At 42.2% G+C, this 23,183-nt stretch overlaps 1 protein-coding gene across 1 annotated transcript in view; it reads right to left on the bottom strand.

Annotated features, from left to right (window-relative positions):
• LOC149141186 (uncharacterized) overlaps positions 1-23,183 on the bottom strand; it is a 270,365-nt gene that overhangs the window by 103,081 nt on the left and 144,101 nt on the right. Inside the window, exon 4 of the mRNA XM_089446867.1 lies at positions 5,976-6,169. Coding sequence (XP_089302993.1) covers positions 5,976-6,169 — 194 coding nt within the window. The remainder of the gene's footprint in view (positions 1-5,975; positions 6,170-23,183) is intronic.

Here is a 23,183-nt window from a genome sequence, read left to right as displayed (position 1 = left end):
TTCTCCATATTTTCTCTCTCCTAAATTTCGGTCCTTTCAAGGCTAGAGAACAAATCTAGGGCTTGGTGCAAATTTCTAGGGAGAAAGGATTTTGGTGGTTGGAGAGCCTAAACATCAAGTAGGTAGGGTTTACCACAAAACCTATTAATTTGGTGGACATCCACTTCAATTTCATACATAAATTCTCTTGTCCTAGGTGTTTGCCCTAAGAGAGAAACCCTAGTTTTACTCCCCTCAACTTAAAGACTTTATTGAAGGTTTCATGAGCCTTGGCTTAGCTAACATACATTACAAGGAACCTTTTCTCCCTGCCTTGACCTTGAGTTGCTCCTGTTGGACACCTAATTCTAAAGGGTTAGTGTGGAAGCCGAAAAGACTAAGCAGTCCAAGAGACCTTGGGATCTGAAACCCAAGAGTCACAACATTGTATTATAAATGTATATCTGATGTTAATAAAAATATGAACTCACTGATTTATCTTTCACACTCTTTTGCTGTCCATGTGTGTTTAACATGGTATCAGAGCAGGCGATTGCTGGTCCTGCCCCAATTTGAGCCATTTGTTCTATGGCCTCTCTATGCAGTTTGTTTCTGCCATAAATTTCATGAATATTTATTCAGCTCAATTTTAGCTGCAACCTGATTATACTACTGCTAATCTACTGCTGGTGTCTGCTCCTCCAAATAATTAGCTGCTCCTGACACTGCGTGTGCTTTGCCCTGAGGATTTTCTGCCTGAAATCCGCTGCTGACTGACATCTCATTCTCTGTCAATACCTGCCCTCTCTGTACCTGCGCTCTGGACTGCCCATGAACGTTCCTGAAGAAGCGCTGTCCTGTCCAGCGCTGTCAATGCTGTCCCATTTACAGTTTATTCAAACCGCAGCCTTTTAACAACTCCAAAACTTCTTTCATATTCCGGGTCGACTTTGCATGAAGGTATTTCCTGTTATGCCTAAAGGCTTTCGCAATTTCTTCAGGTGTTAAAGTTGCATGCGCTGGCTGACAGGCCGAATGGCTGGCCCATTTAGAGCTCAAATTTGTATTGCGTACTCATTACAATGAATTACTGCATTCCGTTGGACGCTGTGGGGATATTCTGACGGTCACGAGCGTAACGTAAAACTCTCTCTGTATATGAAACGTAAGGCGTAGGTGGACGGACAAAGGTTTCCGAAGGCGAACCGTACTCGTCATTCAATATCAACAAGCAGCAGTTTATCCTCCAGCCTCCTAACTTCTTTTACAAGACCAGCGTCCGGACTGGGGAAGAGTTGAAGAATGTCGCTTAGCAGATTTCGGATTTCATCCGACGACAGTTCTTGTGGATAGTCGGGAACGACTTCCCATCCTGTGTATTCGTTGCCCATCACACGTTGGAAGTATTGTCTCATTTCTGCCCTGAGATCTGCGTTCGGAGTTATATCAGTGGCACTGAAAGGTTCCCGGGTCTGAGGGATGGTTGCTTTCCCTGGATTCTTCTCAACCCACGTCTCCAACGTGTTCCGATCGTAGAGAAAGACAGCGGAGGCTATCTCCACGGGATCGTATACCTTGGGACAAACTCCTCCGTATATCTGCCATTGCTGCTGCATCGTTCTTTGGACCTTCGTCATCCTCTTCTGGCTCAGATTCGGAGACGTTGTCATCCAACTCTAGTCTCTCACCTTTGTCATCCTCATCGAAGGGAGGCTTTGCTTCCTCCTCGGCATCTTTTGTAGACGCAGGTTCATTGACAGGGGCTGGCTTCTCTGCAGCAGCCGCATCATTGGTGGACTGCTCTTTCAAATTTCCAGCTTCTATACTTTTCTCCTCGTTTATCAATACCTCGAGAATCTTCACGTCCTCTACAGGAGCCACTTCTTCTGGCTTCTCCACATTTTCAACAATTTCAGGCTCGGGCTTTGGTGGCGGGGTCTTGTTAGCACTCTTAGGGGTTTTGTTTGGTGTTTTCACGCCGGCCTTTTTGGGAGCTGGTGTTCCCGCCGGCTTTTTCACTGCTCGGGGTGGCATGTCTGCTATAAAATGCCGAAACCCTTCAAAGATAGTAGAAATGGGATAAAATCTTCACAGCAATATTCACGGACTGCTTATACTTGTGCTTCCTGCTCCTTTTACCGGGTTAGAACGAGCTCATAAAATGGCAATGGCAGTTGAAACATAAACTTGCAAGTAAAACCCTGGACGCTCTAACCCACGAACCTTTGTGGACTGTATTTGGTAATAGTACAAAATCTTAAATTGACTCTGTTCAGCAGCAATGGTTAGCGAGTTATCAGGCTGTTGCGCGATTGCTCCATTGTGAATCGTGATACTTGTAAAAAAAAAAAAAAAATTCCCATTGTGTAAAGCAAGTTGGTATCTGTCTCTTTCTCCTTGTTTTGCCATTTTCTGAGTTGGGTATTCCATAGCTGGAATCTCAGGCCTTGTCTGTTCCAGCGCCCTGATAGCTTTTGGGATTGTGTTTGATACACAAGACGGCAGCAGAACCAGGATAATCAGCAAGAAGGCCCTTACCTCAGAGGAGGCTGCAGGAGCTGGCATCAGAGAAGGGAAAACTATTCTTGAAGGCTTGTTGCTCACAGCAAGATTATATAATCCCTGAAAATACGAAATTAGAGCTTCATTTTTGTATTTTGTTGCTGCAAGCTATTATTTGTTTGAGGAGCATTGAACATGACAGTTATTTATACGGCAACAGAAGTAACAACTTGCAGAGTCCATCTATATTAAACAATAAAGTTTGAATTTACCATAACGCATTGAATTTTATGTGGGGCATTGGATATCAAAGTCTTTTTAAAGATTTTTGGTGGCATTATATTGAAGACAAAGCGACCGAGAGCTTTGCCACAGGAGGAATTTGTTCTCTGTTCTGGAAGATCATCATTTTCACACCACAGCAAGCCATTTGTAGTTTATGAGATTATGTACAACTCCCACAATTGCAGCTGCTCCACATGCTATCATCAATAGTTACAAGAATGTATTAGCAGTCGCTATTGAAGTTGACTATTCTTTTCCACTGGCCGAGAAAGTGAAGGAGTATTTGAAAAATCCAATTCAATTTAAAGTTGCTGCTTGTTCAATTTACTTGTTCCTATTGTGCAGTTTGGGCATAAATTTATGTGCAACAAACAAATTTGTTTTTCTCAACAGATTCTAATGAGAAGATTGCTTTAATTGTTGGGGTGATTGTCTGCTATTTGTTGCAAGCATTGTGATTATTTAGGGTACATTTTCACTCCAAAACAAGTTTCTAGTGGTGCATTTCTATTGAGAAAAATGGCTACAATTACTGAAGTATTAGAGTTCATGAAAACTCTTATACAATCCACTGTTGATGACACATTACAAATCAGCAAAGGATATCTCTCAGAAATTCAGACATGTTTACAAAATGCACAGGAAAAGATCGATTTTTTGCAGCTTGAATCACAGCTACAGCAAGAAGAGCTACATCAAAATAGACACCATTCTGAACCTGTTTTTGTTCAGAACATTGAGACAACCACCCATCAGCAGCATGTTAATAATGGTACAGTTCATTCAAATAAAGCAGCAGTTGTATATGCAGATGCAGAAACTCAGTCTGCACTTCCCAAGCCCATCATCAGACCTTGGGAACAGCTTGTCCACAACAAGCACAAAACTGGTCTTGGATATGACAAGGACTTGTCCTTTCATATTCCAGACTATGCCAAGCCCATTTAGTTTCAGAGTGTTGGATTCATTTATGACAGGTCACCTGCTCCTTATGACAGTTCAGTTTCAGCTGTTCCAGATTCTACTCCTCTTCCACCGCAGCAACAACAACAACAGATTGTGAAATGCCAACACTGTGACCGAGTTGGCCATCTGAAAGATCACTGTTTTGATCTTCATCCATGTGAGCACTGTCATAAAACCAGCCATTCTTCATACAGATGCTTCAAAACAAACGTCCTGCAAGAACAAAGATTCATCTTGGATGGATCGCTTCTTGGCAATGGGCATCAACAGCCAAGAAGATATTCCAAACGCATGTTAGAACTTGTTCCAGAGTATTGAACAGTCTTGCAGTTGAGTTTTCTCCATCTTCTCACCTTGTACTTGACAGGGGGGGAAATGATGGTCATCTACAAGCTTCAAAGCCACATCAAGCGAGCCTGAGCCACAACCTGCCACACCAGTTTCAGAGTTGTAGCCAGAGACAAAGATGCCTGAACATGCCTTCAGTTGGCAATCTGGGACACTTCCTCTAGCAGAAGACTTCAGCTTCTTGCCAGTTTTGGAAGAGTTCCAGGTATTACAGAGTTGTTGGTCATCCTTAAACCATCACAGATTAAGAACACTTCCTCTAGCAGAAGACACCAGCTTCTTGCCAGCTTTGGAAGAGTTCCAGGAATTGAATTAAGCATTCCAGAGTTGTTGGTTATCCTTAAACCATCACAGGTTGAGACTTCCCTTTTCAGGTTGAAGTTTTACCTTTTATGTGAGGTGAGGCCTCCCTTTCATGGTTGAAGGTTTCCCTCTTCAAAACATTAGGAGCACTTCCTCTAGCAGAAAACTTCAGTTTCTTGCCAGTTTTGGAAGAGTTCCGGGAACTGCACTAAGCGTTCCAGTGTTGGTGGTCATCCTTAAACCACCGCCCTTTTTTACCAACATTTCATAGAGCACATTCAACCTAGTGCTGCCATGCATTTTTGCACATTTTGTATTACAGCTCTCTTCTTGGAGTCATACATAACCCTTCGGATTAAGGGGGGGAATGTTGGACACCTAATCCTAAAGGGTTAGTGTGGAAGCCGAAAAGACTAAGCAGTCCAAGAGACCTTGGGATCTGAAACCCAAGAGTCACAACATTGTATTATAAATGTATATCTGATGTTAATAAAAATATGAACTCACTGATTTATCTTTCACACTCTTTTGCTGTCCATGTGTGTTTAACAGCTCCAACACTCGTCAAATCTATCAAACCCTAGGTCTTGTCTCCTTGTTTCTAGGTCTCTTCATAGAAAGAGAATTGCTTCTTTGTGAAGCCTTGAACCTAAATTGTGTCTTTCTTAAAGACTTCCGAGTGAGATCATTTCACACATTAACCCTAGAATATTTCTTATAAGTGATCTCTCTCCTACCGGGACTCCTCCCATCAATGAAAGTCCATAAAGAGCAGGGGGTTTTGGTTGTGGTGACAGTAGGCCACTACCCCATTGTTGCTTCTTGGTCGAGTTTATACCTTGCAAGGTTTCCCTCTCCAAGGCCTGCTAGATTTTGTGGAAACAGGGATCAAAGGCTCCATGAATTGACTTTTTACCAACACCATGAGTTTGTGTTAGAATAATAAAAGCCAATCGAAATAAATCTCTTACCAATTCTTGAAGGAGCTTGACTGTGTTAGGCTGAGATTTCAAATTAGCAATAGGCCAAACTGTCAATTGCTAGCAGGCTCAAAACTCCATTTATGACAGCAATTCTAGCAAGAAATTATGTGATCTATTTTCCAATAAATGGAATACCATTTCCACAATAAAGGTAAGTTACTATAAATCACAAGAAATACAACGAATATGATTTAGTCTTCCTAGTATTTTTTGTGTCTTTGCATTGTGTAGCAGGTCCCTTTCTACTTGACAATTTTTGGGTTTAAAAACAATATGAAATCATACAGTAGAGTATACTTTTTCATTATAATTGGCACAGAAATCCCCCTCTTCCCTGCCCCTCTCCCCCATCTAATGTCTCTTCTCTTGAAATATCAATAATATATCAGTCACTCATCTTTCTAAACTTTAGATAATGCAATTTTAATATAAATAACTACATATCAAATTCAACACTGCTTCCAAATTTCTCATCTAATAAAGTTGTTCTTAAAACAAGGACTGCAGTATATTGTACTCAAACTGGTGGACAAACACATCCTTGCATGTCACCTGAATTTTCGAAGAGACAAAGTAAAAGTATTACTCTGTTTAAGAATATGAACATACTTGCAGCGTTGCTTGTGATTGATGAAATGCGACCAACAGGGCACCTTTCTACGAGCTTGCCATTCTCTGTCCCAGATCACTTTGGTATAGAGAGATGAATTAAGAGATATAAGAGTCCATAAGTTTTCGAAATAAATCTCCACCTTCTCTGCTATGGTGGGGCAATTCACAATATATATTCCCAACTCTTTTACCTGAGAAACATCCCATAAAACTTAGTATCAACAATGCAATTACTTGGCAGGTTATATAAATCTCCTTACTCATCATGAAACAATTTTAGATCTTTCAACTTATAAATAAGCACTCCTAAACCGCAATCGGTCATGTTCTCTATGTAAAAAAATGAAATGGAATTACTGTTATTGTCTATCAGTGACCAATGGTGATCAATGGGACTTTAGAAATATCTATGTAGAAAATAGATCAAAGGGAATGGCTAATGCATCTCCAAGGTAGAAGGAACTATAAAGAAAAGAAGAAAGAAAACTGAAACAAGATCAGGTCGATGACCACAAAGCTATTATATGAAAAGCTCAAAAGCTAACCACAAGAGAGCAACAGCATGGCTGAAACCTAAAGAACAATGATGACACACTTCGACTAAATAACTGATCCAGTTAGATAAGTTAAGTTGGTGGAGAAGAAAACAGAAAACTCCAACGTCCGTGATAATAATAAATTATGTATTAAAGGGGCAATGTAACATGTTAGTAATATATCATAACATCAAAGTGAATGATAATAATTAGTATAAAGTTAGTTGGATGGTTAGATCACCTTAACTGTCATATGTATGGTGAAATCAGTGAGAGTGGCACATGAAATTGATTTATTTGGGTAGCCTTCCTTAGGGTAACTCTATGATGTATTGCTGCAGCATTATTGATAAATATCGCATTTATTATTCTCTCCACCATACTTTGTGCTTATGCTCATGTGTAAACACAGTTTTAAAATCCTACATGGTATTACAAGCAAACACAGTGATAGAGACATTTAGGAATATGAATAAAGCAAAGGAAAAGCAACCACATAAGAAAGCAGAATTTTACAAATATGTGTGTGTGTGTGTGTGTGTTTAACTTGGAAAGAAAACTGAAGTTGATTACTTTGTTTTTACAAAAAAAATTGAACTTGACGAGAAGGAGAAAGTCGCCAAGACAACAGGGTAAAATTCTTGCTTGACGTTTGAGGTGATAGGCAGCAAACAGGAGAAGACTGCGTCCTGAGGTAACACTAGGGAGATCAATGTGCAACATGTGCCTGATTCCTCTCAAACATGCACAGACAAGCATGCACAATGTACAGAAGAGAACTGATGCACATTTGAGAGAAAAATATGAGACAGCAAGGAAAATTGGGTGCAATGGCAGAGGAGAGTCTGAATTTGTTTGATAAAGAGAAAAGACAGCTCCAAGTGTGAACATGGCCTGTACAGAAGAACCCAATGGCCCGTAACACACTCAGCAACAGAAGCTTGCATCAAGACACGTGACAGTTCTTCCCAACAAGTTGACACAGTTTGGGAAAAAGCATATTCATGGCACAATGAATTTTTATTAAGCATAAAGAATATTTTGTATACACCTGACACGGAAAGCGGAAGCGCACATGTAGGGTAGGTGTAATATTCCTTTTGGAATGTTTAGCTAAACATACCCGGAAAATATTTTTAAAGAAATTTTGCCGGAAATATCAATAAAATTCCACAGTTGCACAGAATTTTCATCAAATGTTCCAGCACAATCTCAATTAAATTTGCAATATAAACCCAGAAACACTGCAACTCAAAAAATACACACGAGAAATGGCAGCAAACTCAGCCTTATTTTTATTTACAGAATATAGGATTACATGAAAGTAGCTGATATGATGGCCTCCAAAATAACTGCAGCACTACTGAACCTGAACTCCCAAAACTGTAACTGGAACCAATAGACATAACTGGAAATGAAGCACAATTTGGAGATCTGGGTGATCTCTGTTACCGCCCAATCTAGCAGGGATCCTAGGAGGGGTTCCAAAGGCGCAACTACTAGACTAGGTGGCAACAATCGGACAAGGACCCACTGTCACCTCAATCGATGTCCCCTGCTCTTTACGGACTTTCACCGATGGGAGGAGTTCCGGTATGAGGGAAATCACTATGAATGGTAAGCCAATGATGGGATAGATAGTGATTTCAAGAGCCCATTTACTGGAGAGACTCAAATTAGGGGCTTGCTTAATTTAGAAGCAAGGTGTGGGGCTCTCCAAGAAAGGCTCAAAGGAGGCCTAGACCTAGGGGTGATGAATGATGAAGGTTGGGGTAATGAATGATGAAGGTATGTTGGTCCCATACCTTCATCATTCATTACTTCACAAAGGCCACTTAGAAGCCTTCTTCTGTTAGGAATCTTAGGTATATTAGGCGATTTCTCTTCTATTAGTAATTGCTTGTGAGTGCTTTTTACTTCTTTAGATTAGGATCTTCTTTTATTTAGGTTATTAGTGTTCTTCTTCATCAAACAAGTACCAATACATAAACCATAAAGAGACAAGAGACACAGAATTCAGTCTATCAACCAGGGCCAAAACCTCTCACTCTTGGAGAGGAAAACCTGAACAAATTCTTCTTCTTATAGAGATTCCAATTGACGAATACCAAGACAAAGACCCTTGACCTAGTTGCCACTCTAAGACCAAGACACCAAGCCTTTTTCCTCTTCCTTGAGTCAACAATAGTCAAACCCTTTGCTTGCTGTTACTTTCTCTGCCTCCTTGTTGTAATCTATAGGCCTTCAACTTCAACTTTCTCGGCCTTCTTACTGCAATTTTATAGGTATCTTTCTTGGCCTCCTTACTGCAATTTTACAGGTATCTTTCTCGACCTCCTTACTTGATCATATGTGGAGTCACCAGGGTGATTGAAATGCCTTTACAAATGCTTGCTTCACCGTACAACCATTGACCTTGAAGTTCAATTAGGAACAAGGGCTTTGTTCCTCCAACGGAGTCGCCAATAGATAGTCAATATTGTCGTAAACGGAACAAGACACACGTCTCGTATCCTCAACAACGGCACCAAAAATGTTACAGCTCAATCTAGTAGGGGTCCTAGGAGGGGTTCCAAAGGGGCAACTGCTAGACCAAGTGGCAACAATGGGACAAGGACCCACTGTCACCTCAATCGATGTCCCTTGCTCTTTACCGAATTTCACCGATGGGAGGAGTCTCGATATGAGGGAAATCACTATGAATGGTAAGCCAATGATGGTATAGATAGCAATTTCAAGAGCCCATTCACAGGAGAGACTCAAATTAGGGGCTTGCTTGCTTTGGAAGCAAGGTGTGGGGCCCTCCAAGAAAGGCTCAAAGGAGGCCTAGACTTAGGGATTAGACAAATTGCTTGATAAGGAATGTCACAGACATAAGATTCCTAACAGAAGAGGGTTTCTAAGTGGCCTTTGTGAAATAATGAACGATGAAGGTATGGGACCACAAAGAAGCCCAAGTGGACCCAAGCAAAGTCTAGGGTTTCGGGTGAAACTTCAAACAAAAGATCTAGACCAGGCAAGGGAGAAGAAGAGGGTCAATGAAATTGAAATTAACTTGAGTTTTTAGTGCAATGACCCTTAAGGAAGCCACTAACCAAGGAAACTGAGGGACAAGAACGAAGTTGGAGCTCAGGCTTGGGATAATTCCAAATCTAGCTGTGGAAAAATCTTCAAAATTTGTGAGGGCCTAGGGAACATCCTAGCACAGTTGTAGCCCAACTCACTCCCAGAATTGATGGCTCAATTGAATTTCACTTGATGCCCTAGGAGACCTCTAGGATTAGGGCTTAGAGAAGAGGATAGGAGGTAATAAAAGATTTTCTTTGAGGTGATCACCAAGGATAAGATCAATGCCTAGCCTATTGGGAGAATGGAGTCAATGTGTCTTCAAAATTTGGAGTGCTTTTACCCAATCAAGCTGTCCAATGGCAACTTCACATAGCCCTATAGACAGCTACTAGGTTACCAAAGGAATTTGTACTTATTGCAACAATTTGATGACTTATCAATGCAATTATGCAGATAGTTACCCCTAGAAACATTCATTCACTATACCCAAACATGTAACATATCCAATATCCTCACAACATCAAAATTTTGACAAATTCAAATTCAATTAGGGCACAATTTTAGATTTCATGAACGAAAATTACATACATTAGTCATGTACGCAAAAGATAGAGATAAACCATGAAAGAGCACTTAAAGTATAGCAAATATATCCAATCATCAAAGACAAACAAAAATCGAAGCTCCAAGACCAAGAAAAGACATCAAAACATCGAAATTCATCGATAGTTCTCCAATTCGTACATCAATAGCTATAGCGAAATTCTCATGAAGAGAGAGATACAAATCCAACTGATGATGAGGAATGAATCAATCCTCTCACCAATATATATTATCCTCTGAGGGTTTGATTTGCCTAATTAGGCCTAATGATGCCCCCAATAATAAAATAATGTGCAAACATTATTCCTTGGTGACAATCCCACCAAGATAGCTCCATAACATGAAAAATAAGCCTCTCAAGAGGGTCAAAATTATAGATAAGTAGCTAGGACGGCCATTGGAAGGCCTAGTGGAGTCCAATGTGTGCTAAAAAGAGTGGAAGGGCTCCGCATATAGTGATAAAGGGGGTGGCCCCTTTATCTCCAAGAAAATGACCTGTGGTGCTCCTAAGTGGTTGTGGGGGCACAAAAACATCCTCATGGATCTGCAACTTAATTGAATAAGCCTATATCCATCTGTAAGGGCTGGAACAATGATGCAAGCCCTCCCTTTGTCTCCCATGGTGAGACACAGCCCCATCTGGGCCCTGGATCAACTACCAAGTGTGTGGTGCAAGTGTGTAGCCAGTTGGGCAAGGTGGTCCAGGTGCATCATCATCATCAAATAGGTGGAACATGAGCAAGCAACGGATGGTACTGAAGGATCCCATGGCGTGGCCAAGTGGACACTACATAGTGCCATGCCCTTCCATAATGGACTTTAGAGTGTACAGGTGTCTCCAAGTTCAAGGAGGAGGTTAACCAAGGACCTTATTAGGTGGTTTCAACCTCCAAGGGAGTGATAGGTCCATGGTACATCCATCAAGTGGCAGGTGTCATGTGATATGATGATGGAATGGCGTGGGGCATCAGGGGAAGGCTCCAAGCCACATGCCATAGTACAAAGGTAGCTAAGATAAGGGAAGCCCACACTTGGGTGTATGAATGTAGGAGGGAGCAATCATTGTACATGAGTTACCCCAGCCTTTGTTTTTCAACCCCTCTTCATATTCGTTTTGTCATTTATTGATTTTTCTTTTAAAACTGCTAAGAGCTCCAGGGGATGAGAGCATGATGTGAATGATATAGCAGTGAATACTCCCTTAAGTTTGGGCGGTTCATCGCCCACTAGGGGTTGGGACAATCATGGGTTTCTTAATGATGCAAGGGGGCAATATAGGAACAGGATGATGGCCATAATGATGGCGGTAGAGCTCATGTTTGGCTTTTGCCCACGTGCTAAATTTGTATGTCCTACCCATCTTTTGCATTTTATGGTACATTTCCTGTTGAGAGTGGCCAAATTATGCTTTCACTTTATTTTTAGCTGCATCAACATTCGAGGCATCGTTCCAAGCCCGAGCCAAAGTGTGGACAAGGGGAGGGGGAGGCTAATGCGTTGTGGACCCAATGGACAAATGTGGTCCCATATGGGAGATATGTGAAAAGGGTCATAATGAGCGAAGGGGAGTGGTGTATGTCGTGTCAGGAAGTGGGACCACACAACCAAAATCGGGATTTCCCACGAGACTAGTGATGAGCCCCAGAAATGGGTAACTATATAGGCTCATTCTACCTATTATTTTCAACTAATCCACCATTCTCAATAGTTTTGTGCATGTTTTTGAATATATTTATGTCAATAGAGTGAATGGGAATAGTCACTTTGCCATGTAGTCTAATGAGTATTTATTGCAGATTTTTTGGACAATTTTGGACAAGGACCAGGAATTTATGAGAAAAATGGCAGCCAAACTCGAGGAAACAGGGATGAGGACTTGTAGGAGGGGTGTCTCCTTCATTAATGACCCCTTCCTCAAATTCTCCACCAGCAACTCGGAGTACAAAGGCCCACATTGATGATTCCAAGGGGCAGCCGAGCAAGTCAAGTAGGGCTGCTATTATCTTCAGTTATAGGCAGCTGAGTTCCTTAAGTTTAGGAGGACTATTGGGAGTCCCCACTTGTATAAATAAGAAGGCTTCAAGCCTCAGTTGGTTAGCCAGTTCTTGATGTATTTTCGCACTTTTGTGCAGCATTGTACTCAGCTCATTTTCGAGCTCTTTTTGAAGACAGTTTTGTGATGTAACTGTTATTTTTTGATAAATGAAGATGAACCAAGTTTTGAACCAGCACTGATCTTTTCTAGAGGGCTGAAGCTCTTGGGTTAGGGCCCAACCCAAGCTGCCCAGCACCTCCTTTGTGTATTTATATGCTTTTGCTTTCATTCATGAGATAATTTCTGTTGTTTAGGTTAATCTTGCTTTGTTAAATTAGGTTGCTTTTGATGGTTAGAATAGTTGTTTTTGCTTCAAGTTGCTTAAGTAGTTTGCTACAGTGACAGAAAAATATCTAAAAAGGCTAACAGCAGGTCTTGATCTCCTTTCTCCCTTCTTGGGACCATGATTTGAGGTCAAGGCACTATTGCTGCCACCAAAAACACAGTTTTTGCTCTTTCATGCAACTGCTAGTGTGATACTTTGATTTGGAAAAGTTGATATTTGTTCAGATTCACTTGCTTAGATTAGTTCATGTCCTTTTGCCATAGTTCTCTCGCATGCTTTTCTGTTCATAAGGTACTGTTCAACATTTTCTAGTTTTTAGGTCAGAAATTAGGTTAAGTTAGACAAAACTCTGTTTTTTTAGTTCTTTCTATGGTCAGTTTTGCTAAGTGCATGTGCAAATCTCTTGTAGGACATCTCAGCTCACCATCCCTCCATCAAACAACCAGCACCAACTCTCTTCTCCAAGATTTCCCAACTCATTCGCCACATTTCGCCAATCTACCCTAATTTCTGCGTTTTTCCATAAAGTTGCTTTCTTGCCCTTTGAACAAATCCAACCATCTCCTTCGTCCTTGATCTTCCTTGACAAGTTATCGACCCCCCAGCACCTTCATCCAGCCTTCATTTCCCCTCTCCCATCATTTTTCCACCTTCAAAATTCCAAAAACCACTTTCGGCCTCCTCCTGTAGATCTTCCTGTAGAACCTCCTATAGATCCCCTGCAACGTCTTGTAGAATTTCCTGTGAGTGATTTTTCAAAGTCTGATCGCAATGGAAGTCTTCAGAAGGCTACTAGGGGCTTCTTAGGACTCCACACCTTCCTCACTTTCTGCAAAAGCCAACTCCATCTTCCTTTGCCACCAAACCTCTGCACAGCCACAACCAGTGAAAACACAAGCATAATAATTCCACATAAAAATGCTTAAAAGTACAAAAAGATGATTTCTTCTCATTTCTCTTCAGAAGTAGCTTGAATAAATGCAATTTACCTTTTCAATAGTCAATGGCGCCCATTTCAGTAGTTTGCATCTCTTTTCTTGCAAAAGTAGGGTTAGTGGGTAAACTAGGGTTTGCGTTTCATTTCAGTTTTCCTTCTCTTTCTGCAAGTGGAATAGCCCCTATAGAGTTAGCTTTCTTCCATCACAGTAAAAGCTTCTTTTGAGAACTCATACAAGTTGGCTTGAGCTCCTAGCGAACTTGCGCCATCTGATCAAGTGACAGCCTGCAGTAAGAGCTAGTACTTGTGCATACAACACTGTCGCTTCCAAGTTTGTTACGAACTACCGGGTTGATAAAAGTAAAAAAGGAAACCCCAGAAGTTGCAGCATTATTGCTGCAACACTGGAGCTCACCACTCTTTTTGGTGCCGTTACCGGGGAGCGTCAGAGTATTTTGTGATTACTGCCTTTCTTCTATTTTCTACTGCAACATTCTGCTAAGTAGTTTATTTTAGCAAAGTAGATTAGTCATTTCCTGCTTTCATTTCAATTCTGCAATTTGCATTTCAGCAAAGTAGATTAGTCATTTCCTGCTTTCATTTCAATTCTGCAATTTCCATTTCAGCAAAATAGATTAGTCATTTCCTGTTTTCATTTCAACTCTACAATTTCCATTTCAGCAAAATAGATTAGTCATTTCCTACTTTCATTTCAATTCTGCAATTTCCATTTCAGCAAGATTCATTTCAGTGAGTTGCAAATTGTTGTTCAATCCATTTCAGTTTTGCAGGTACAAGCAAAAAAAAAAATTCACTCAAAAGAGATTTCCTTTCATGCCTCGTGGGAACAGAGACAATTCAGGAAAATTCCTACCCAACACCCCCACCACATCACTAAGTCACCCTTCTCTCTTTTTTGGTGGCAATGATCCAGAAGAACCTATAGGTGAACCTCCAGAGATATACGAAGATCCTATAACAGAAGAAGAGCAAGAAACCATTCCTCCTGAGACCATGGCTGAAAACAGAAACGTTAGAGGAAATGGGGAAAGAATAAAAGCTGCCTTTCCTATCCGAGAGACCAATGGGACACAAAAATGAAAAACATAAGTCCTTCAGCCTTACCTCACTTCCATGGATTGACTACCGAAGATCCTGATACCTTCTTGTTTGAATTTGTTGTTCTCTGTCGAACCTATGACTATGCAGAAGACGAGCAGAAGTTGAAACTGTTTCCTTCTACCCTCAAGGATGCAGCCTTGCGCTGGTTCATGGGGTTACCTGGAAACAGTATCACAACTTGGGCTCAGATGCAGCAAGCCTTTAACAACAAATACCGGGACTACTGTAGGTCAAAGGATACCAAGGAAGAAATCTTCCAAATGACCATGGGAAGTGATGAATCTTTAAAAGACTATGAAGAGAGGTTTCAACTCAGTTATAAAAGGGCCAGGTGCACACTTGACCTCGAATCTCTGAAGTTGGTCCTGCTCAGAGGAGTCCCTGAAGACCTTCTAGATACCCTCCATCTGTTGGCTAGGGGAGACATCTACCAACTGCCATATGATGACATAAAGACTGTGTTTAGAAACCATTCTAGGTCAGCTAGAAAGAGAGGTAGGGGAAGTCAACCTTTAGCCAGTACATGTTAAAATTGGCAACCAGGGCAAAACTTCATGTGGGTCATCTTATTCATGGCTAATAATATTTTTATTAGATTCCTCTCGTCGAGAGGTGTAGGATTGATATAAAGATCATCCAATTCCGATAAGTATTCATGGAGATATGAATTTATTTTGATTATGGAATTATTATCAAGCCGACCTACAACTCATGTAGGCTCAAAAGCCCAACAGTCGCATCTATTCACCCACCAACGTTGTGTATAAATATAAGAGGACTTTTCCTCATTTGGACTCACTCATCTCATCACATCTCTCTCTCTCTACTGCGCAGATATGAGTCTCTTCTCTACTGCGTTGAAATGGGTCTCTCTCTCTCACACATGTGAAGCCGGAAGCTGTTGAATTTGAAGCTGCAACTGCAGAAGCAAAGATTGACTTGCGTGGCCTAGAAGATCTCCTCTTTGGAACTGCGTTGTAGGTTCATCTGAACCTCCTCTGAAAGCCGCAACTTTTGGTGGTGGAATGAATTCAATCCGACGAACGGTTTGCAAGATATCGACTGCCCTAGTTTGAAGCCGGAAACTGCTGAAACTGAAGCTGCAACTGCAGAAGCAAAGATTGACTTGCGTGGCCTAGAAGATCTTCTCTTTAGAACTGCGTTGTAGGTTCATCTGAACCTCCTCTAAAAGCCGCAACTTTTGGTGGTGGAATGAAGTCAATCCGACGAACGGTTTACAAGATATCGACTGCCCTAATTTGAAGCCGGAAACTGCTGAAACTGAAGCTGCAACTACAGAAGCAAAGATTGACTTGCCTGGCCTAGAAGATCTCCTCATCTGAACTGCGCTGTAGGTTCATCTGAACCTCCTCTGGAACCCGAAACTTTTGGTGGTGGAATGAAGTCAATCCGACTGTCGGTTTGTGAGATATGGTCTGCCCTAGTTTGATAATGAAGACGCTAATGTTGATGCTATTGATCTAGGGTTTGCTACTGCTGATATGAATCAGATTTATTGTACTATTTCTCTCTGCTGAATTATTGAAGATAAAAGAAGATTTGATCAAAGGGTTTCCCCACACATTGTGGGGTTTGTCCCTGGCTAGCCGCCACATCTTGTGTCTCTTGTCTTGGCTTGTTTTCTGTCGATCGTTTAATGTTCTATCTGCACTTTACTTTATGTACATGTGATTGCTAATCGGTGGAATATAATAAGAAAAAGAAGTAAACTGTTATAAGCATAGAACATACCATAACTTAACATGGTATCAGAGCTAAGGTGAAGACAAAGCCCAAGCAAGAGCAAGAGCAATCATTGAAGAGAAGATTGGCAAGGCCATCCTAAAAGAACTATGGGGTCCTCAACACTCTTTCCTGCCGAAGACAAGCTCCGTGAGAAAGCTGACTATCACGGATGGAAGATGTCTATCGATCTAACCCTTGAAGATCAAGGAGTGCTGGACCATGTAAGAGGCAATATTGTTGGGCCTTCATCAAATGCATCTGCTGTTGCCTGGAACAAATGGAAAAATGGAGAAGTCAAAACAAAGAAGATCATCCGGGACTCTATCGACAAGCGCTTGGTGGCCTACATCTCTGATCTAGACACCTCCAAGGAAATCTACGACAGACTGGTGAGTTTATTTAAAGTTAATGATGCAAATCAAGTTTTGTTTCTTAGAAATAAGTTGAGGGAAATCAAGAAGGGTAAAGATGAAAGTATGCAAGCATACTTCTTAAGAATCACCGAAATCAAGAACGATCTCCTATCTATTGGGGAAACCATTACTGACAGAGAAATGGCACTCACAACTCTCAGAGGATTACCATCTGAATGGTATGTGTTCAGGACTACTCTTCTGAACAATAATGTAATTCCTAGTTTCAAGGAATTAATGGCTAGATGCATTCAAGAACAAACAAGGGTAGAAGAGCAGGAAATGCCCTTGCCTAAAGGTCCTCCTGCTGCTTTTGGAAAAATAATGTTAAAGATGCTTTCACTCTTGGGTTTCGTGTTGATTCTTTATATCAAGTCGGTGGAAGTCCGCTAGGTGTCATGTCTTGTGACACAACGCTTCAGTCCGAACTTTGGCATCAGAGGTTTGCCCACCTTCATTACAAAGCTCTACCCGATGTAAGACAGATGGTAACAGGGATGCCTGAATTCCAAGTAGAGAAAGAAGGTGTATGTCCGAGATGTACCGAAGGAAAGCTCAAAAGGGGACCATTCCCCTCAAGCCAAAGCAAGACCTCCGATATATTACAATTGGTTTACTCAGGCATACCTGAGGTTGGCATTAAGAGGGAGACTTCTACACCACATACTCCTGAGCAAAATGGTGTGGTGGGAAGGAAGAACCACACGATGATGGAAGCTGTCCGGGCCATGCTACATGATCAAAGACTTCCAAAGTTTCCATGGGCTGAAGCTGCAAACACTGCTGTATATGTACAAAATCGATGCCTCATCAAGCATTGGGTTCCAAGACTCCTGAAGAAAAATTCACCGGTAAGAAACCTGATGTTTCTCATTTTAAAATTTTTGGAAGCCCTGTATACTTTCATGTGCCGAAAGAGAAAAGAAATAAATTGGGAGCATCTAGAAAGAAGGGAATTTTCGTGGGCTATGGTGAAAATACTAAAGGCTATAGAATCTATGTAGCCGGTCAAAGGGAAGTCATAATTAGTCATGATGTCACCTTTGACGAAGATATGGCTCTCAGCAAGGTGATCAATCTTCTGACTTTGAGGAGCTCTCAAGAAGCCGACACCAGGGAATCGAAAGAAAAGGATGATGAATCAATGCCTGATGTAGAAGAACCCATGGATCCGATTGATCCTCTTCCACATGAGCCTTCCTCTTCTAGGAAGAGGCCTTCATGGCTTAGGGGGATACTTGATGATGCTGAAGGACATGTTGCACCCTGAGGAACCTTCCATCAAAGTAAGGAACTTAACAGGTATCAGGGATACCTGACCATCATGAGCACGATCATACAAAATGAACCTTCTTCATTCTCAGATGTCATCAAGCATTAACTATGGAAGGATGCTATGACCATAGAATATGAGTCTATTATGGAGAATGATGTCTGGGAAGTAGTTTCCAGACCCTAGACAAGACAATTGTTACTTCAAAATGGCTTTACAAGATAAAGCATGCAGCAAATGGAAGTATGGAAAAGTATAAGGCTCGTTTTGTTGCTCATGGTTTCTCCCAGAAGGAAGGTATAGACTATGATGTTATATTTGCACCTGTTTCCGGATATTCGACCATCCGCTCGATCATAGCCCTTGCCACTTCACAAGGATGGAACCTACATCAGATAGATGTCAAGACTGCATTCTTGCACGGTTTGATCAAAGAAGAGGTCTACGTGGAGCAACCCGAAGGATTTGAGATTTATGATTGAAAATCTCATGTATGCAGGTTGAAGAAGGCTCTCTATGGGCTGAAGCAAGCACCCGAGCATGGTATGAGAGGATCGATAGCTACTTGATGAAGTTGGGATTCACTAGGAGTGAAGCCGTTCCTAACCTTTACTTTAAGGTTGAAGATGACAAGCCTCTCATACTGGTGTTGTATGTGGATGACCTCTTTCTAACAGGTGTAGACCCTCTCATTCACAAATGTAAGAGGGAGCTGGCTTCTGAATTTGAAATAAAGGACCAAGGACTTGAAGTATGGCAGAAGCCAAGGGAAATTTTCCTATCTCAAGGAAAATATGTGGTAAAGATATTGGAAAGATTCGGTATGATGGACTGCAAGCCTGTGACTACCTCGAGGATCTTAACTTTTAGAAGTTATATGGTAGTGATGTCGGACCAGACTTGGGAAATGCCTCTGAGTTTCAAAAACTCATTCGCATTGATGTTCTTGGTGAACCTCCGTCCGAACATATGTTTTGCAGTTAGCATTGTGAGCTCATATTTGGTTGAGCCTCACTGAATTGATGCCAGGAATCTTCTGAGATGTCTTCAGGACACAATCTCTCATGGATTAAGATACACTGCCGGAGATGTGAGACTACTTGGATATACTGATGTTGATTGGGCAGGCAATGTGGTGGACCGTAAGAGCACTTCTGAGTGCCGTTTCACCTTGGGATCGGCTTCGATATCCCGAATGAGCAGGAAGCAGAAGTCGGTGGCTTTGAGCACCGCCAAAGCAGGATATATTGTTGCTAGCATGACCTCGTGTGAGGCAGTCTGGTTGCGAAAGCTCTTCAGTGAGCTGTTTGGATTTACATTGGATACCACTGTGATTCTCTATAACAACCAGAGGTGGGATTCGATTATTGAGGAATCCCGTATTCGTCGATTGCTCCAGCAGATAGACATCATCTGGGATATGGTAATTTGATGAGCAAGGATGCTCCATCGCATTAAGATGATGTACAGGTTGATACACCTTGTCAAAGCCCTGGGGAAAGATCTAATCTATGATTTTCCCAAACGACTTGGAGTCGGCAAGAAACCCTTGTACAAGGGTCCTGCATGTCGCATACAATGAGCTCTGGGAGCTCGAGGGCTTGCGGTTCCTACTAGAGCAACATACGACCACAGAGTGACTCACCCTCCCTTGGTGGTGCGCACTGGAACAAGATGATTCGCTCTCTTGTGGGACAAGATGATTCGCTCTCTTGTGGAACAGGATGATTCGCTCTCCTGTGTAGCAGGATGATTAGTTCTCCTGTGAGGCCTGGATTGATGTGTTCTCCATGGCAGCCTGGATTGATGTGTTCTCCACGGCGATTGTAGCAGGATTGATGTGTTCTCCTGTGAGGCCTGGATTGATGTGTTCTCCACAGCGAATGTAGCAGGATTGATGTGTTCTCCTGTGAGGCCTGGATTGATGTGTTCTCCATGGCGATTGTAGCAGGATTGATGTGTTCTCCTGTGAGGACAGGATTGATTAGTTCTCCTGTCGAGGCATCCTACCCATGCAGTCTGGGACTCATGGGAAGTACCTCTCATCTGATCAATGAGCAGGGAAATGAAGTTAGGGACCATAGTAGTACGATGGACGCATCGTTGTAACTACCGTACTCCCTACGCTAGGATGACCTCCATTGATTTGGGATCAATGATACTGGTCTGGGACCAGTGGTAGGAGTTGTACCATACTATGACGCTGACTTCGGGTCGGTTGAGACTGGTCTGGGATCAGTGGTACATACTCTGAGACTGACTTTGAGTCAGTGGAGGATGATATTGGTCTGGGACCATTGGAGTTGTACTCACTATGACGCTGACTTTGGGTTGGTTGAGACTGGTCTGGGACCAATGGTACATACTCTGAGACTGACTTTGAGTCAGTATGATACATCCTCGATCATTTCTTCTTCTTCATAATTCGGACAAAAGCAGAGTAGAACAGAACAATGCAAGAGCAGAGCAGAACAGAGCAAAACAGTACAGATCAGTGCAGGGCAGAACAAGACAAAGCAGAACAGGCAGAATAGAGCAGCGCAGGGCAAGGGTCAGGCTGTACAAGGCAGTGCATTTGATGGATGAATAGTAACGACCGATAGACAGATTGCAGATGAAGTTCTTCATGGTTGAGAGGGAGTGTTAAAATTGGCAACTAGGGCAAAACTTCATGTGGGTCATCTTATTCATGGCTAATAATATTTTTATTAGATTCCTCTCGTCGAGAGGTGTAGGATTGATATAAAGATCATCCAATTCCGATAAGTATTCATGGAGATATGAATTTATTTTGATTATGGAATTATTATCAAGCCGACCTACAACTCATGTAGGCTCAGAAGCCCAACAGTCGCATCTATTCACCCACCAACGTTGTGTATAAATATAAGAGGACTTTTCCTCATTTGGACTCACTCATCTCATCACATCTCTCTCTCTCTACTGCGCAGATATGAGTCTCTTCTCTACTGCGCTGAAATGGGTCTCTCTCTCTCACACATGTGAAGTCGGAAGCTGTTGAATTTGAAGCTGCAACTGCAGAAGCAAAGATTGACTTGCGTGGCCTAGAAGATCTCCTGTTTGGAACTGCCCTGTAGGTTCATCTGAACCTCCTCTGAAAGCCGCAACTTTTGGTGGTGGAATGAAGTCAATCCGACGAACGGTTTGCAAGATATCGACTGCCCTAGTTTGAAGCCGGAAACTGCTGAAACTGAAGCTACAACTGCAGAAGCAAAGATTGACTTGCGTGGCCTAGAAGATCTCCTCTTTGGAACTGTGCTGTAGGTTCATCTGAACCTCCTCTGAAAGCCGCAACTTTTGGTGGTGGAATGAAGTCAATCCGACGAACGGTTTGCAAGATATCGACTACCCTAGTTTGAAGCCGGAAACTGCTGAAACTGAAGCTGCAACTACAGAAGCAAAGATTGACTTGCGTGGCCTAAAAGATCTCCTCATCTGAACTGCGCTGTAGGTTCATCTGAACCTCCTCTGGAACCCGAAACTTTTGGTGGTGGAATGAAGTCAATCCGACTATCGGTTTGTGGGATATGGTCTGCCCTAGTTTGATAATGAAGCCGCTAACGCTGATGCCACTGATCTAGGGTTTGCTACTGCTGATATGAATCAGATTTGTTGTACTATTTCTCTCTGTTGAATTATTGAAGATAAAAGAAGATTTGATCAAAGGGTTTCCCCACACATTGTGGGGTTTGTCCCTGGCTAGCCGCCACATCTTGTGTCTCTTGTCTTGGCTTGTTTTCTGTCGATCGTTTAATGTTCTATCTGCACTTTACTTTATGTACATGTGATTGCTAATCGGTGGAATATAATAAGAAAAAGAAGTAAACTGTTATAAGCATAGAATATACCATAACTTAACAGTACATCCTCATCCGGTTCATCCCTTAGAAACGAACTTGAGAATCGGTTGGAAGATTTCAAGAGCGAGGTGAGGCAGACTCTTGCCATGCAAATGGATACCTTGCATATCAAAAGGAAACAAGAGGACGCCGAGAGGGCTTTGGCCATTTTTTGTCCCAGGTGCACTAGAAAGCATCCTAGGAATGAATGTCCATTGCACTCTATAGAAGTGTGTTTAGTCTGTGAAGAAGACCATCCTATGAATCAGTGCCCTTCCTTGCCCGGAATTAAAGCTGCATATCAGGGCGCTGAAGGAGCCACTGAACAACTCTATTTCATGAACCAAAGGAGGCCTCATGGACCCAGAGCTTACTAGCAGGAAATGCAAGGGACATCCCAGACCTATTACAACCCCAATCAAGCCACTTCCATGCCCTTCTTGGGGTCCCCCTGCTCATCCTTCCTGGTCCACACCCCCTCCTTGGTTGTATCCTCCTCAACACCAGGCTCTGCCAGTTGCTTATTCGTTTCACTCTTATGTTCAGCGACAGCCTTAGTGGAATGCACCTCATCAGGGGTGGAGGCCCCAGTACAACTCTCCTCCCACTCTTTTGCCTCCACCACCTGCTCAACCACAACCATTACCTCCTGCTCCTCCAAGACAACCCCAAATACCTGCTCAACCGAACCCGAACCCCAATAACAGACAGGCCCAGTAGGTATATACTGGAGAAACATCATGCCTGACCTATGCTGTGGAGATTCAGGAGATTAACCTACGATCTAGGAAGGTTCTCCCAGATAGCCAACCTCCTCCTAAGGAGGATGAGGAAGAAAAACAGGAAAGTGAACCAAAAGCCATTCCACCCTTTCCTGAGAGACTAACTGGAACCACACAACCGACCCCAGAAGAAACTGAACTTTTGGGAGAATTAAAACAGTTATGTGTAAAAATACCACTTCTCCAAGCCATAAAAGATGTACCTATCTACAACAAGTTGATCAAGAAGAAGTGCTTCAGGCACCCACGCAGGCGCAAGAGAAATGCTCCAACTATCAATGTCATAGGACAACTGTCCGACCTGATGTTGGGGCAAGTGATCTGTCTGAAATATCTAGACCCTGAGAGTCCTGTAGTCGATGTCCACATCAATGGCACCATAATCCCCACACCTTGATTGATCTAGGGGCTGCCATTAATGTGATGACCAGGGACACTATGCTCAAACTCAACCTTCAGGGTTCCCTGAGAAAGACCTCAACA

Source organism: Pinus tabuliformis, chromosome X (genome assembly GCF_031772625.1).
Source record: "Pinus tabuliformis cultivar Carrire ecotype Pingquan chromosome X, CPIR1, whole genome shotgun sequence".
NCBI lineage: Eukaryota > Viridiplantae > Streptophyta > Pinopsida > Pinales > Pinaceae > Pinus > Pinus tabuliformis.
The sequence above is the reverse complement of the archived record's forward strand: the minus strand, read 5'-3'. Positions and strand labels throughout refer to the sequence as shown.